General features: G+C 51.3%; 2 protein-coding genes across 5 annotated transcripts; both read right to left on the bottom strand.

The window, feature by feature from the left end:
- Positions 1 to 969: 969 nt before the first annotated feature.
- RPP25L (ribonuclease P/MRP subunit p25 like) lies at positions 970 to 1,461 on the bottom strand (the record flags this gene model as incomplete). The annotated part of the gene is made up of 1 exon (XM_080709382.1): positions 970 to 1,461. One exon carries the CDS (start codon positions 1,459 to 1,461, stop codon positions 970 to 972), a length of 492 nt encoding a protein of 163 aa, XP_080565508.1.
- A 2,653-nt stretch (positions 1,462 to 4,114) lies between these two features.
- Positions 4,115 to 13,529, bottom strand: DCTN3 (dynactin subunit 3; the record flags this gene model as incomplete). 4 transcript variants are annotated; one of them, XM_080709176.1, is made up of 7 exons in its annotated part: positions 4,115 to 4,204; positions 4,394 to 4,453; positions 5,050 to 5,108; positions 6,055 to 6,138; positions 9,455 to 9,541; positions 10,931 to 11,015; positions 13,428 to 13,529. In XM_080709176.1, 7 exons carry the CDS (start codon positions 13,521 to 13,523, stop codon positions 4,115 to 4,117), a joined length of 561 nt encoding a protein of 186 aa, XP_080565302.1. The 4 variants fall into 4 exon arrangements, with proteins under 4 accessions (XP_080565302.1, XP_080565299.1, XP_080565300.1 ...); XM_080709173.1 differs by lacking the exon at positions 4,394 to 4,453 and having other exon boundaries at positions 4,115 to 4,234; positions 13,428 to 13,523; XM_080709174.1 differs by lacking the exon at positions 4,394 to 4,453 and having other exon boundaries at positions 4,115 to 4,183; positions 13,428 to 13,523.
- Positions 13,530 to 13,573: the final 44 nt, after the last annotated feature.

Here is a 13,573-nt window from a genome sequence, read left to right as displayed (position 1 = left end):
GCTTTCCCAAGTATTGGGACTACACGTGTGTACCACCACACCTGTATTTCTTCCTTTAATCTTTTTAACAACTCTATGAAGTAAACACCCCAGTTTTAAGGATGAGGACACTCAGGCACAGAGTAATAACTTGCCAATGGTCACAAGGCAGTAAATATAACTGAAAGAACTAGGATTCCTTTTTTACTTGAGGTACTAGGACATTCTATCTCTGAGTTACACTCCCAGCCCAGCCCTATTTTTTATTCTTTATCTTTGAAACAGGGTCTCACTAAGTTGTGGAGGGCCTAAGTAGCTGAGGCTGTCCGAGAACCTACAATCCTCCTGTCTCAGCCTCCCAAGTACTGGGATAACAACCATGTGCCACCATGCCTGGCCAAAACCAGGATTCAATCTCAAGCAGGCTGGCTCCCACGTCCATGATCCCACTATACCGTAACATATCACAGAGGTGGGAAAATGGCTTATCTGACAAGAGCCCTGAAACCAGACCAAAGCAGGTGGCAACAGCTGTCCAGAGGCCTAGACAGATTCAGGTTACTGCTTGAGGCTTCTTATTGACACTAGATGCTCCCAGCACAGCCTGAGCCTACCCTTCCTACTACAGCCCATGGGCAAAGGTGGGGCTTCCTACTCCTTTAACCCATCTCCACACAGCAGGCTGAGGCTCATCAGACAAATGGGCAGAACCTTTATTTCCTAAGTCCCACCTAGGATCTGTAAGAAGGCAGATCAGATATATTATAGGCAGATGGCAGAGTAAGCCCTTTTAAAGCAATCCAGAACTCAGCACAGCCCCACACCCACCATTCTTCACAGCAGTCCCTTCCCATATTTCAGAGGGAAGGAGGAGCAGGGCTTCTGTGGACTCAAGCCTTGTTGGGAATGTTGAGCAGTCACATGGGCTTCTCAGCCCTTGTGGGCTGGGATGATATTCAGGCCTAGAGAACAGCCTGGCTCAGCAGGTCTTCAGGAACGGGTGTCCCTCGGCCTTCTCCGGGGTCGGGGTCCACCGCTGGAGCTGGGCATGGAGCCCAGGCCAGGAGGCGCCCCTGGGGGCTGATAGCCACACTCATTGGGGTCCAGGGGGTCCCGGCTGAGCAGTACCCACACGGCAGGCACATGGCGGCGGACTGTGAGGGGGTCTAGGCCTGTGTCGGGTGAAGTTGGGACCCAGCTGTCCTCGGTCTGCAGGAACCGCAGTTTGGTGAGCTGGTGCAGGCCTGGGACCCTCCGCTTGACAATCTCAGCGCAGCTGACGGCCTTTCCTGCGGCCCGGCCAGAACCCGAGAACACCACATGCCGTGCACTGCCTCCTTCCAATCGACCCAGTGCCAGCCCCAGCAGGTTTCGAATTTTGCTGCCATCTCGGACCCGCATCTCCAGGGTGTCAGGAGGTAGCTGGGGCATTGGGGACGGCGCGGGGAGCTCTACAGAGCCGGCTTTCCGGTAGTGTTCCATGCTTCTTGCTGTGTTGGTGCTGCAGGGAGATATCAGATGAGTGCTAGGATGTGCCCCAGGCCACCCTCCACCCCTTTTAGGACATGGCCCCTGCTCTCATCCCAGACTCTTCAAGAACAGGACCACAACTCCTCACCCCAAGGCTCTCAGGACAGGGGCAATGTCTGCCTCACCCTGGGAAGCGGCTCATCCCTTACACACCCTGTTCCTCTAGGCAGGACATAAGATCCCCCTTCCCAACCCCGGAGTCCCTGAGACTGGACCAAATTCTCCAAAAACTGGGTTCTATGAGCAAGGGCCAGACCCCATCATCCCTCATCCTGGGGTCCTTGGGATAGGTCCCAGACCCTCACCCCAGACCCTCTAAGGAGACTAAGGCGTTCCTCCAAGGACAGGGGCAAGGCCACCTCACGTTGTTGCTCCCAAAAGGCAGAGCCCAGGCACTCAGAACAAGAGCCATTACCCCGTGCTCCCCCAAGCAGAACCGACCGCCAGGGTCCCCCGTACAGGGCAAGCAGCCCTCACCCCGAGATCATCAGGGCCAATCAACCCAGGTCGCTCAGAAACTCGGGAGCACAGGCTCGGGCGGAGGGCTGCTGGCCACTCCGGCCGGCCTCGGCAACTCCACGGGCGCCGGCCGACTCCTGGGTCCTGCGGCCGCTGCCACCAAGAATCCCACCTTCCAGCGCCCAGCTCCTCCGGGGCACGCGCCGCCGCCGGCTCAAGCCGGATCCTCCCGCGTAGGCAAGATGGCGCGGCCGGGAGCGCGCAGGGGCGGCGGGGCCGCGCGCGCCGGGAGGCGGGGCCGGAGGAGGCCGGGAGGCGGGGCCGCGCGCGCCGGGAGGCGGGGCCGCGCGCGCCGGGAGGCGGGGCGGGAGGAGGCGGGCTGCGCGCTGGGGGTCGGAAGGGCTGGCCCGGCGCCCTGCAGCGGGGCAGCCTGCAGAGGAGTCCTGCGTCGCAGAGACGGGAATTAGGCCAGTGGAAGGCGGGAGGGTGGTTCTTACTTGTTTTGACAGCGCAGAGGCGAAGGTGGAGCATAGGGTTTCACCGTGGATGCGAGTTAGCGGTTCAGTGGTTCAGTTTGCAGTGTCTGCTACTGCTGGTGCGCTGGCAAGGTCCAGAGTTACCGAATTCTGTGCTTTGATCTCATCCTCCGGGTATTGGCAAACTACGGGCCTTTGGGCAAGGGCCATCCAAGCCACATCTTGTGCACAGCTCACTCGCGGCCCGCGGGATCGGGCACAGTGGCTGGCGACGCTGGAAAAGGACTGTATCCCATACGACCCAGAGTTTTCACAACGCTCCGGACACGGGGGCCCGGGACGTGCCCACAGGGCCTAGTGCGGTGCCCGAAGTATAATAGGCGCTTAAATATTTGTTAAATCATTTGTTGCATTAATGATTCACAGGAATGACAGTGGGATAGAAAAAAGGAAATAATTTGGGAGACAGTAGTAGACAGTTTTGGGGGAAAGTTGGCGAGTGTTTGGATGGAGAAGTGTTCTAGGATGACTGTCAGGCTTCACATCTGTTTGGACAGGTTGAATTTGAGGTGCCAGCGAACCGCACAGGTGGGGTGGTCAACAAGCTGTTGGAAAGGAATCTAGCGCCAAAGCAGTCCCTAAGACCACAAGAGGGCAGCAAACACTTAGTAGAGTGTGGAGTCAATCCCGGTTTCTCTCAGCCCCTTCCTCCCATCTTCCTCTTACCAGAAAGTAGACCTCCTATGTCCCACCCTCCTGGGCTCTCATGCTTGGCTAAGGGCGCCAAGTTGGCTCCCAGAATAAAGTTCAAGGCTCCTCTTTGTATGTGCACATATTGCTTCCTTGGCTCTGAAAGTTCCTGCCTTAACATCCACTAGGGTGGCTCCAAGGTTCTGTGCCTGGAAGGACCCAGTGACTATCTGGTGGGACTGCCCTTTTGCTAGATAGCCTGTGCAGGTTAGGTGGCCCTACCTGTGTCCTCCCTGTAGCAGAGTGTCTAACATTTGGAAGGTACTTTGTAAATGTGGATAAATGGATGCACAAGCCAGGTGTGGTGGCGCACACTTGTAATCCCCATGCTTGGGAGGCTGAGACAGGAGAATTGCAAGTTGGCAGCCAGCCTCAGCGACTTAGTGAGGCCCTCTGCAACTTAATGAGACCCTGTTTGAAAAAAAAAAATTGGGCTGGGGGTGTAGCTCAGAGGTAGAATGCCCCTGGTTCCAACACACACCACACACACATGCACACACACACACACATACACACACACACACACACACACACACACACACCACACTGTCCCATTCACACCAATCATCAATTGAACAAAAGCTTTCATCTAGAGAGCTCTACATCTCTCAGAAAGACACACCAGGATGAGTATACATCTCAGTCCAACCTTACAAAGGTTCTGCCCTCCACCAACCCTGTCCTAGGTCAGCAAGCTGGCACACTCCTTTCAGTGATCTCTATAGTTTATTGACACAGGAATAAATACACTGATGGGGGAGGAGCACAAACATAGCACCCAGGTGACCCAACCGATGACCTTGGAGCCCCACCTGAGTGCAGACAGGTCGTCTTGGAATCCAGTAAGTACAAAGCTGCCTCTGCCTTGTTGTAAAGGCAGACAGCACAGACCCCTGCCTGGCCTGGGATGGGGAGTGGCTTCACTCTTCCGCTGGCTTCACTTGCCTGGCAGCCTCTAGCCGGCAGAGCAGCTCATCCCACTGCACAAACTGCTTGGAGAGAAGCATTGTCTGGTAGCAAGTCAAGGTGATACCTAGAGTCTTACTGAGGGAGTGGATTTTGCATCTGCCAAAAGGGGTCGAGGGAGGACAGCAGGGAAGAGACAGACTGTTTGGGATGGGAGGAGGGACTGGGGGATGGGACAAAAGGTGAGACTGGGGACAGCACCCATTAGGGGTCTGGCTGAGCAGAAAGGATACAGTCTTGTTGTATTCCTCCAGGAGAGCCTTAGATTCCTCGGTGATCTCCACACACTGGTCCTACAGGGCCAAAGTGGCAGAGAAAGGAGATAGGCAAATCCTCCATCTCCCACTAAACTTCCTGCCTCATTATTCCTGAGCCTAGTGGAGGCGAAGCTTAACCCTAGAATGGAAGGAGCATATTGCTAAGGGGGCACTTCCAGGTCCCAGGATGGACATCCTAACGGCAGCCCAAAGACTGATGGCAGAAGTGGGCCACACATTCCCTTTAGCATATGTCTTTTCCTTGGGCCCTATTTCTGAACTCTCTTTGAACTTGAAGCTATGGTCTAGATATAGCAAAAACATACAAAAACACAACAAACAAGAAATCCTCTATCTATAATTAAGGACATACCATCCTCAGGAATTCTTGGGTACCTCCCAACTTCAACCTCTGGTGTCTCAGAATAGCCCTACTCTGGGAGGCTGGGGTCCTGGATTTGGCCCTAGGCAAGTCCCTTCCCTCTCTAGGCCATATGGAACATATAAGATAAAGCTCCACACTTCCTATAGGCTGACAGCAGAAGGGCCTGGGGCTGCCTCCCCGGGTACCAGGAGTGGAGATGAGGTGCCTTCCCACCTCCACCTTCCCCTTCAGTCTGCCCCCTCCATACCTGCTGCTGGATGTGGATCTGGGCCAAGTGCTGCAGGCGGGCAGCATGCTCAGGAACGGCTGTGAAACACAACGCACACTGCCCAATGATGCTTGTGCCCTCCCCCGGGACTGCTCAATAGTCTATTAGGTCTTCGGCAGGATTAGAGTATTGAGTGGAGAAGCTAAACAAACGCCAGGCTTCATCGACCGCTGGAGCCGGAGGTGGTGGTGGGGCTCTCCGCCTACCCAGTCTTGCTCCAGGGCCCATAGAGGAGGGGTAGAATAGGTGCCAAGGAGAAGACAAAACCTTGGGGGTCCCCAGGGTTCTGCCCTGTCCCACCCAAGTGCCATGAGCGGGGCAAGGTAAAGAGAGCTTTGTTTATCAGGGACCTGTCCCTTGCTCTGAGCCCAGTGGGGCCAGATCTGTCTGGCCTCGGGAACAGTAAGTCTGCAGGTGAGCTGAGGATGAGTGCCAGGTCCCTAAACTGGCCACCTGGAATCTAAAACCCGGAGCCTTGGCCACTGTGCTGGGCCAGCAGCTTAAGGCTGTCAGATACTCAGAGGTAGCTCATCAGGGGCAGGGAGGGGGAGCTGGAAAAAATACCTCCAGAGACAGACAAGATGGATATCTGGATTCAATTAAAGCCACTGTCTGCTTGTCAAAGCCCAGGCCAGGGACTCTCTCAGCAGTGCAGCAGGAAGAATTCACACACCTGGCAGGGGCTCTGACAGTAAAATCTGGGCTCTGCAGCAACCTGAAGGAGAAATACTGACTGGTCGGGTAGGAAGCAGAAGCAATCCCTACAGCTGGGGGCTGCTAGAGCATGTCCTAGTGTCCTTAGGCCGAAATCATCTGAGGTTCTGAAATTAGGCTCTCCACCCAGGAATTGTAATCCTAGTGAAGGTGGCAGGTACCTCTGGGGTGGGGAATAAAGACAAAGAACAGACAGACTGAGCCCAGAGAATCAGGCATAGGGAAGTCTTGCCCATCCACCCACTTCCCCAAGCAGTTCCAGAGAAGTACCTTTGATGGGAGCACTGTCCAACATGGGCACCAGGGTGTCCACCTGCTCCAGGAGTGCAACTTGGGAGAGGATAAACTGCTCCTCTGAAGCATAAAGACAAGACAGCGGCAGTGAAGCAAGCCTGCTACTCCCATGAGGGGCTAAGCACTTCACAGGGGCACGGCAGGGCCTAGAGTTTTGGGTGGCAATCTGTCCACTGCTGCCTTCTCTAGGTGCACATCCCCTACCTGTGTACCCATCTTGACCTAAGGAGTCTCTTGATCCCTGAAAATCCTACCGTTTTCCAAGGTCTCTTTTCTACTTCTTTTTTTAATTGAATTCAGGGGCACATTTTAATACTAATCTGAATTCTCAGCCCTTTTAATTTTTTAATTTTGAGACAGGGTCTCGCTAAGCTGCTGAGACCGGCCTCAAACCAGTGATCCTCCTGCCTCAGCTTCCTGAGTTGCTGGGATTATAGATGTCAAGTCCTCTTCTTTTAGCCTTCTACCAACAGCTCAGCAAGTGTCTCCTAGGTCACAGGAGATTAGTACTCCAAACTTCAGGAACAAGGAAGGTCCAGAAGAGAACACATGTGGCAGTCTATACCAGGCAGGTTCTGCTCAGTGGTTTTCAGAGGCACAGTAACAAATGGCAAGAGAACTGGAAGAGCCCTGGAGAGGCCACTGAGGAGAGCAGGAGTGGGGTTGGGCTCTGTATGCACAGGAGCTTTCAATGCACTGAAGTCCATGGAGTGGGAAGGCATTCAAGAGTAAAGACTGTTATGTGCAAATGACTGGAGGGAGGAATGCTTGTAAATTAGTAGAGGAAAAAGAATTTGATTGGCTGAACTGGAGCGGGGAGAACACGAGAAAGAGCTGGATGAGAGAGTTAGCCCAGCAGACTGGAAGACCCTGAATGGCAAACTAAAGAATTAGGACTTTGTGCCAGCATAAAGAGACACTGAGGTTTGAAAACAGACAAGTGGCCGGGTGTGGTGGCGCACGCTTGTAACCCCAGCATTTGGGAGGCTGAGACAGGAGGATCCAGGTTCATGGACAGCCTCAGCTACTTAGTGAGGCCCTTTGCAACTCAGTGAGAACTTGTTTCAAAAATAAAGAATAAATGCCGGGTGTGGTGGTGCACGCTTGTAATCCCCGCGCTTGGGAGGCGGAGACAGGAGGATCGCGCTGGTTCGGAGCCAGTCTCGCTGGCTTAAGAGACTCTGTTTCCACATAAAAATGTTAAAAAATAGGTCTGGGAGTGCAGCCCGTGGGAGTGTATACCGGAGGTAGAAGGGCTTCCAGGAACCCCAGTACCACCAAAGACAAAAAAAAAAAAAGAATAAAAAATAGGGCTAGGAGTGTAGCTCAGAGGTAGAATCCCCCTGGGTTCCATCCCTAGCAACACACACACACACACACACACACACACACACACACACACACACAGACAAGTGACATTTTGGAAATGTTTTGTGAAGATTAGACGACTACATGCAAGGAAGTTTGACTAAGGTCAAGCTGATCATTTAGAAGGTAGGCATGGTAGCACAGATCTGTAATCTCAGTACTTGGGAGACTAAAACACAAGGATTGCAAGTTCAAGGCCAACCATGGCAACTTAGTGAGACCTCGTCTCAAAATAAAAAATAAAAATGCCTGGGGTAAGCTCAGTGTGGTGGCACATGCTTATAATCCCAGTACTTGGAAGGCTGAGATAAGAGGATCGTGCAGGTTCAAAGCCAGCCTCAGCTACTTAGTGAGTCTCTCAGCAACTTATGAGACCCTGTTTCCAAATAAAATATAAAATAGGTCTGGGAGTGTAGCCCAGAGGCAGAAGGCCCCAGGGTCCTGGGGTTCCATCCCCAGTACCACAAAAAAAAAAAAAAATAAAGAAAGAAAGAAAGAAAGAAAGAAAGAAAGAAAGAAAGAAAGAAAGAAAAAATATCTGGGGTGTATGGGTATAGCTCAGTGGTGGAACACCCTGGATTCAATCTCCAGTCACACACACACACACACACACACACACACACACACACACACACACACATTTAGGAGACTGTAAGTGTTCATGTGTGACTACATGCACATTCCCCAATGCAGTGCCATGGGAAGGATGGAGAGGCTGGCTTGAGTCAGTGCAGGGGAACATCTGAGCTTGTGTAAGCCACAGCAACTGCACTTAGGAAACTCACACCCCCCTCTTATCGGGGCTGCCCTTCCCTCCCCAGTCCTTAGTGTTGCATTGCCCAGCTAGGTTATAAGCTCAGGTCCCTAACTCAGGGACTCAGTCTCTTCTAGCTCTGGTTGTGCTCTTGTGGGAGGGACTTTCTAGTTCACCACGGTATATCTTAAACCTAGGATAATGCCTCAATCATAGTAGATAATTGTTGAATTATCTTGTTTCTCTTTCTCTCTGCAAGATAAGGTCTTGCTATGTTGCCAAGGCTGGCCTTGAACTCACAAACCTCCTGCCTTAGCCTCCAAGTAGCTGGGAGGTACACAGATACATGCCACCCTGCCCAGTTGAATATCTTCTACATGAACTGACAAACACAGGTGTTCAGAAAACCCTATCTGTGGCCAGGCATGGTGGTGCACACCTACAATCCTAGCACTTGGGGGACTGGTCTCGGCCAGCCTCAGCAACTTAGCGAGACCCTGTTTCAAAATAAAAAATAAAAATAGGTCTGGGGGAATTCTGGAACAAAATGCCCCAGGGTTCAATACCCTAGTGCCCCCACCAAAAAAAAAAAAAAAAAAAAAGAAAACCCTAGCTGTAGAGTGGCTGATATTCCTGCTTAGAACTCTGAAACACCAGAGATCCCCACATGAAAGTGTTGAAACTCATGTCAATATTCTTCTTTTGCCAGGCGTGGTGGCGCACGCTTGTAATCCCTGCACTTGGGAGGCAGAGACAGGAGGATCGCGCAGGTTCGAAGCCAGCCGCGCGCACTGGCTTAGGAGACCCTGTTTCCAAATAAAAATGTAAAAATAGGTCTGGGAGTGTAGCCCAGAGGTAGAAGGGCTTCCAGGAACCCCAGTACCACAAAAAAAAAAAAAAAAAAAATCTTCTTTCTCTCAACAATGCTATCTGCCCCCATTCTTTCCTGGAGACCTCTGTTCAGTTAGCAGAGTAAGGAAAGGAAAATCTTAGGGGCAGGCTACCATCGTTCACTGACAGAACACTGGAGTCGTTCCCACTCTGGCTGGCACCATGGCCTATAGGTGTGTACCCAGACCCCGCTGCAGTATCCACAGAGTCACGTCAGGCTTCAGCTTAGAACCAGGCCAGAATTCTGGAGAGCAGCTTTCAGGCCGGTATCCATGGCAAGATGGAAAAGGAAGGCCATCCCCCTTGCCCAGCTCCCCACAACCCACATCCTCAGATAAGTGTGCACACACAGTCCAGCATTACCTGCTAAGATGAACTGCAGTTTAGAGGTATCTGGTATGGCGATGCGATCGATGTACTCAGGATCCAGGTATTTGATCAAGTCTTCAACTAGAAAAGTAGCAAGATGGAAAAGAGAACATGGTTGGGGAATGCAATTCTCTTATAAAGGAAAGTCTTGGAGCGGCCATCTTTGGGGAGAACTTTGTTTTTTTTATTTATTTATTTATTTTTTTTTTGGTGGTACTGGGGTTCCTGGAAGCCTTTCTTCCTCCGGGCTACACTCCCAGACCTATTTTATATTTTTTGAAACAGGGTCTCTTATGCCAGCACGGCTGGCTTCGAACCTGCGCGATCCTCCTGTCTCCGCCTCCCAAGCGCGGGGATTACAAGCGTGCGCCACCACGCCCGGCTTGGGGAGAACTTTGAATGAGGAGCTGACACCCCCAGTGCCCCACTGGCAGATCCACTAGATCCACCATCCCACATCTGTGTTTCTTCACTCTTCTTTTCTCCTCCCTGAAACTGGTGATTGAACCCAGGGGTACTCTACCACTGAGCTATATCCCAGCCCTTTTTACTTTTCATTTTGAGGCAAAGTCTAAGTTGCTCAGGCTGCCCTCAAACTTGTGATCCTCCTGCCTCCGCCTCTCAAGTCACTGGGATTACAGGTGGATTACAGGTGCCTGTTTTTCCACTCATAACCTATTAGCTGATAGAGGTATCTGGTATGCCTCTATTAGCTGATCTTGAGCTTTGGAGCTAGAAATACAAATGCTGCCACCACTCTGGAGCCCTACGCATTGCTCCTGACTTTCACTAAGAAGGCACCTTTCCTCCTCAGTGACACCAAGAAAAGCCAGGCTTTGTTTGATTTCTAGTTACTGAGCAGGTTACTAGCTGAGACATGTCTATTTATTTATTTATTTATTTTTTAATATTTTGGTGGTACTGGGGGGGGGGTGGAACCCAGGTGCTTTTCTACCTCCAAGCTATACTCCCAGACCTATTTTATATTTTATTTGGAAACAGGGTCTCACTAAGTTGCTGAGAGCCTCACTAAGTAGCTGAGGCTGGCTTTGAACCTGTGTGATCCTCCTGTCTCAGCCTCCCAAGCACGGGGATTACAAGTGTGCGCCACCACGCCTGGCTTGAAACATGTCTAAAGGGCTTGGCTGAACCAAAGCCGGGGCTCTTAGTGTCTAATTTCTTACCTGCCTCTTAACTTTGCCTAGAGAAATCCCATACCCTCTTCCTCTCCTTCACTAAGGAAGGCTTTCAGGCAGAGCTTTCATCCCATAATTATGACAGTGGCATGGACTTAGGATTTATCCATAAGGTAGAAAGTACATACCAATTCATACTTCAGCAGGGAAACATCTTCATAATCTTTCTAGCCTCAAAGGGTTACTTTAGTGACCTACCAGCTAAAGGGCCAACGTCAGGTACAAGCATAGGCAGGGGAAGCAGAGCAGGCAGGGACCCCATGGAAGCACTTACTCTTTTTGTACAGAATCTTCACCCTCTCCCTCTTACTGGCGATGTTTCCCAAAGCCACCTGCACCTTGACCAGACCATCAGCCACCTGGAAGGAGAGTGGAGGTTCTTTTCAAGATATACCACCTAGGCTAAAACTCGGAGGAAAATCCCTCATTCTTCTAGGTTCTAAAAACTCTGAGTCTCATTAATCTAGGTTGTTTCCCTTCTCATATATATTTTTTGGGGAGGGGAGGGGAGGGTAATAGGGATTGAAATCCGGGTATTCAACCTCTGAGCTACACCCTTAGTCCTATTTTGTTTGTTTTGTTTTGGTGGTACTGGGGATGGAACCCTTCTACCTCCGAGCTACACTGCCAGACCTACTTTATATGTTATTTGGAAACAGGGTCTCTTAAGCCAGCAAGGTTGGCTTCGAACCTGCGCAATCCTCCTGTCTCTACCTCCCAAGCACGGGGATTACAAGCGTGTGCCACCACACCTGGCTTTATTTTTTATTTTGAAACAGGGTCTCACTAAGTTTCAGAGGGCCTCAAACCCACAATCATCTTGTCTCAGCCTCCCAAGTACTGGGATTACAGACCATGCCCAGCTCTTCACATATTAAAGAAGGTGCAGCCCACCTTTGAGGAATCCTTAATGTTGGGAGAAGAAAGAATTGTGTACTTCCAGAACTGTGAACTTTCTGGGGACTTTTAAGTCTGGTTGGGGAGGTAATGAACTATTTAGAGCTTATGGGACACCAGCAGATATTACCTGGTTCCTAAATCCTAGGCTTGAGCATGAGGAAAGACAAGTATGCTTATCCAGGCCTTCATTATCTCATGACTGAAAGACTGGGCAGCTGCTGGACTGGCTGGACCTATCCTCTCTACATCAATTCTAGAATGGGAGATGAAAGAAGCTAGGGCAACCTCTAGGATCCCAATGAGGATATGGTCCCTGTATTCGGGAATACAGAAGAGAATCAGGTTATGGGAGAGGAAGAGGACAGTTAAGAGCACATGGATGAGCTGGATGTGGTGGTGCATGCTTGTAACCCCAGCATTTGGGAGGCTGATACAGGAGGATCGCAGGTTCACGGCCAGCCTGAGCTACTTAGTGAGGCCCTTTGCAACTCAGAGACCCTGTTTCAAAATAAAGAATAAAAAATAGGGCTGAGGGTATAGCTCAGAGGTAAAATGCCCCTGGGTTCCATCCCCAGTACCATCAAAAATAAATAAATAAATAAAAAAAAGAGCACATGTCTTCTTGACTGAAAAGTCAAGAAGACAAATGGACATATAAATTAGGTTCTCAGGATAGAAATCTGGGTCAGGGATACACATTTGAGACCTAATAACAGGTAAATCATAACTGAAATTATGGAAGTGAATGAGCCACCCCAAGGTTCAAGGGCAGAAGGTCAGGAATTCCAATATTCAAAGGTCTTATAGAGAGGAAGGCTATGGAGGGTGAAGAATGCTAATATCCAAGGGACAAATATGTGGAGAGGCAAATTAAGACTGAAAGCAGGGCCTGAGTCACAGATGCCCAAGGAAGAGCATGTGGGCAATTGAGAAACTGGTTTTCAAATGGGAGCACAATCTGCTATTGATGACCAATTCCACAAGAAATGTACAGACATAGCCAGGCATGGCAGTGCATGCTTGTAATCTCAGTACTTGGGAGGCTGAGACAGGAGGATCGCAGGCTCATGGACAGCCTCAGTTATTCAGTGAGGCCCTCTGCAACTTAGTGAAATCCTGTTTCAAAATAAAGAATAAAAAATAGGGCTATGAGTGTAGCTCAGAGGTAGAATGCCCCTGGGTTCGATCCCCGGTACCTTAAAAAAAAAAAAATGAAAGAAAGGTGCAGGCATTGTGACCTCTTATGCACTCAGCTCGGAGATATGACTGACACTCCACCAAAAGTTCTTCAGTAAGTGGTCTCCTCATTGTAGAAAGGGGCCTAGAGGGCACCTGAGCCTCACAACTGTCAAAATCCAGTCATTAGTGTAGAGTGTCTGCCAACATCTGAACCCAGTCCCAATCCCCCACACTCCTAATTCTGGCCTTCTCAGACCTCACCTGTCACCCCTTGGTGCTTTCCTTGTCCACCTCTGTCTGCCCTGCCTCCTCTGAGGTCCTATGATCTCCCTGCACAATTAGCAATTCATTATGCAGAGCTCCAGGAGGGCACTTCGACTGTGGACTTCAGCTCTTACTGAAACTCTCAGCTTCTTGAGTGTCAGATCTCCCCAACTAGCCTGCCAAGGCAGGGGCGAAGTCTTAGTCACAGTTGTCACCAAAGCCATCTCAAACGGGGCTAACCATCCTCACAAGCCCCATGGAAATGGGTCCCGAGAGTCCGATCGGCTCCGGAAGGTCTCGGATCTTTGTTATTTCAAAGGCCGGCCTGTGGGCGACGGGACAGGAGCGGTGGCACGGATGCCGAGGGCCGGCCCGGTGGACGGCTCCTGCTCTGCCCCGGGAACGGACCGCGGCGCCAGGGCTCTCACCTTCCGCGAGCCGCGCGTCCCGTTCGGCCCGTACACCCAGCGCTCCAGCTCCTCCACCCGAGCCTGCAGCCGCTGCACGTCAGTCAGAGCCGCCATCGCTGCCGCTGCCCCACCTCGGCCGCGGAACAGCCCGGGGGTGGGACGTC

Source organism: Muscardinus avellanarius (genome assembly GCF_963383645.1).
Source record: "Muscardinus avellanarius genome assembly, chromosome: 13".
NCBI lineage: Eukaryota > Metazoa > Chordata > Mammalia > Rodentia > Gliridae > Muscardinus > Muscardinus avellanarius.
Note: the sequence above shows the minus strand (reverse complement) of the source record. Positions and strands in the feature narration are given on the sequence as shown.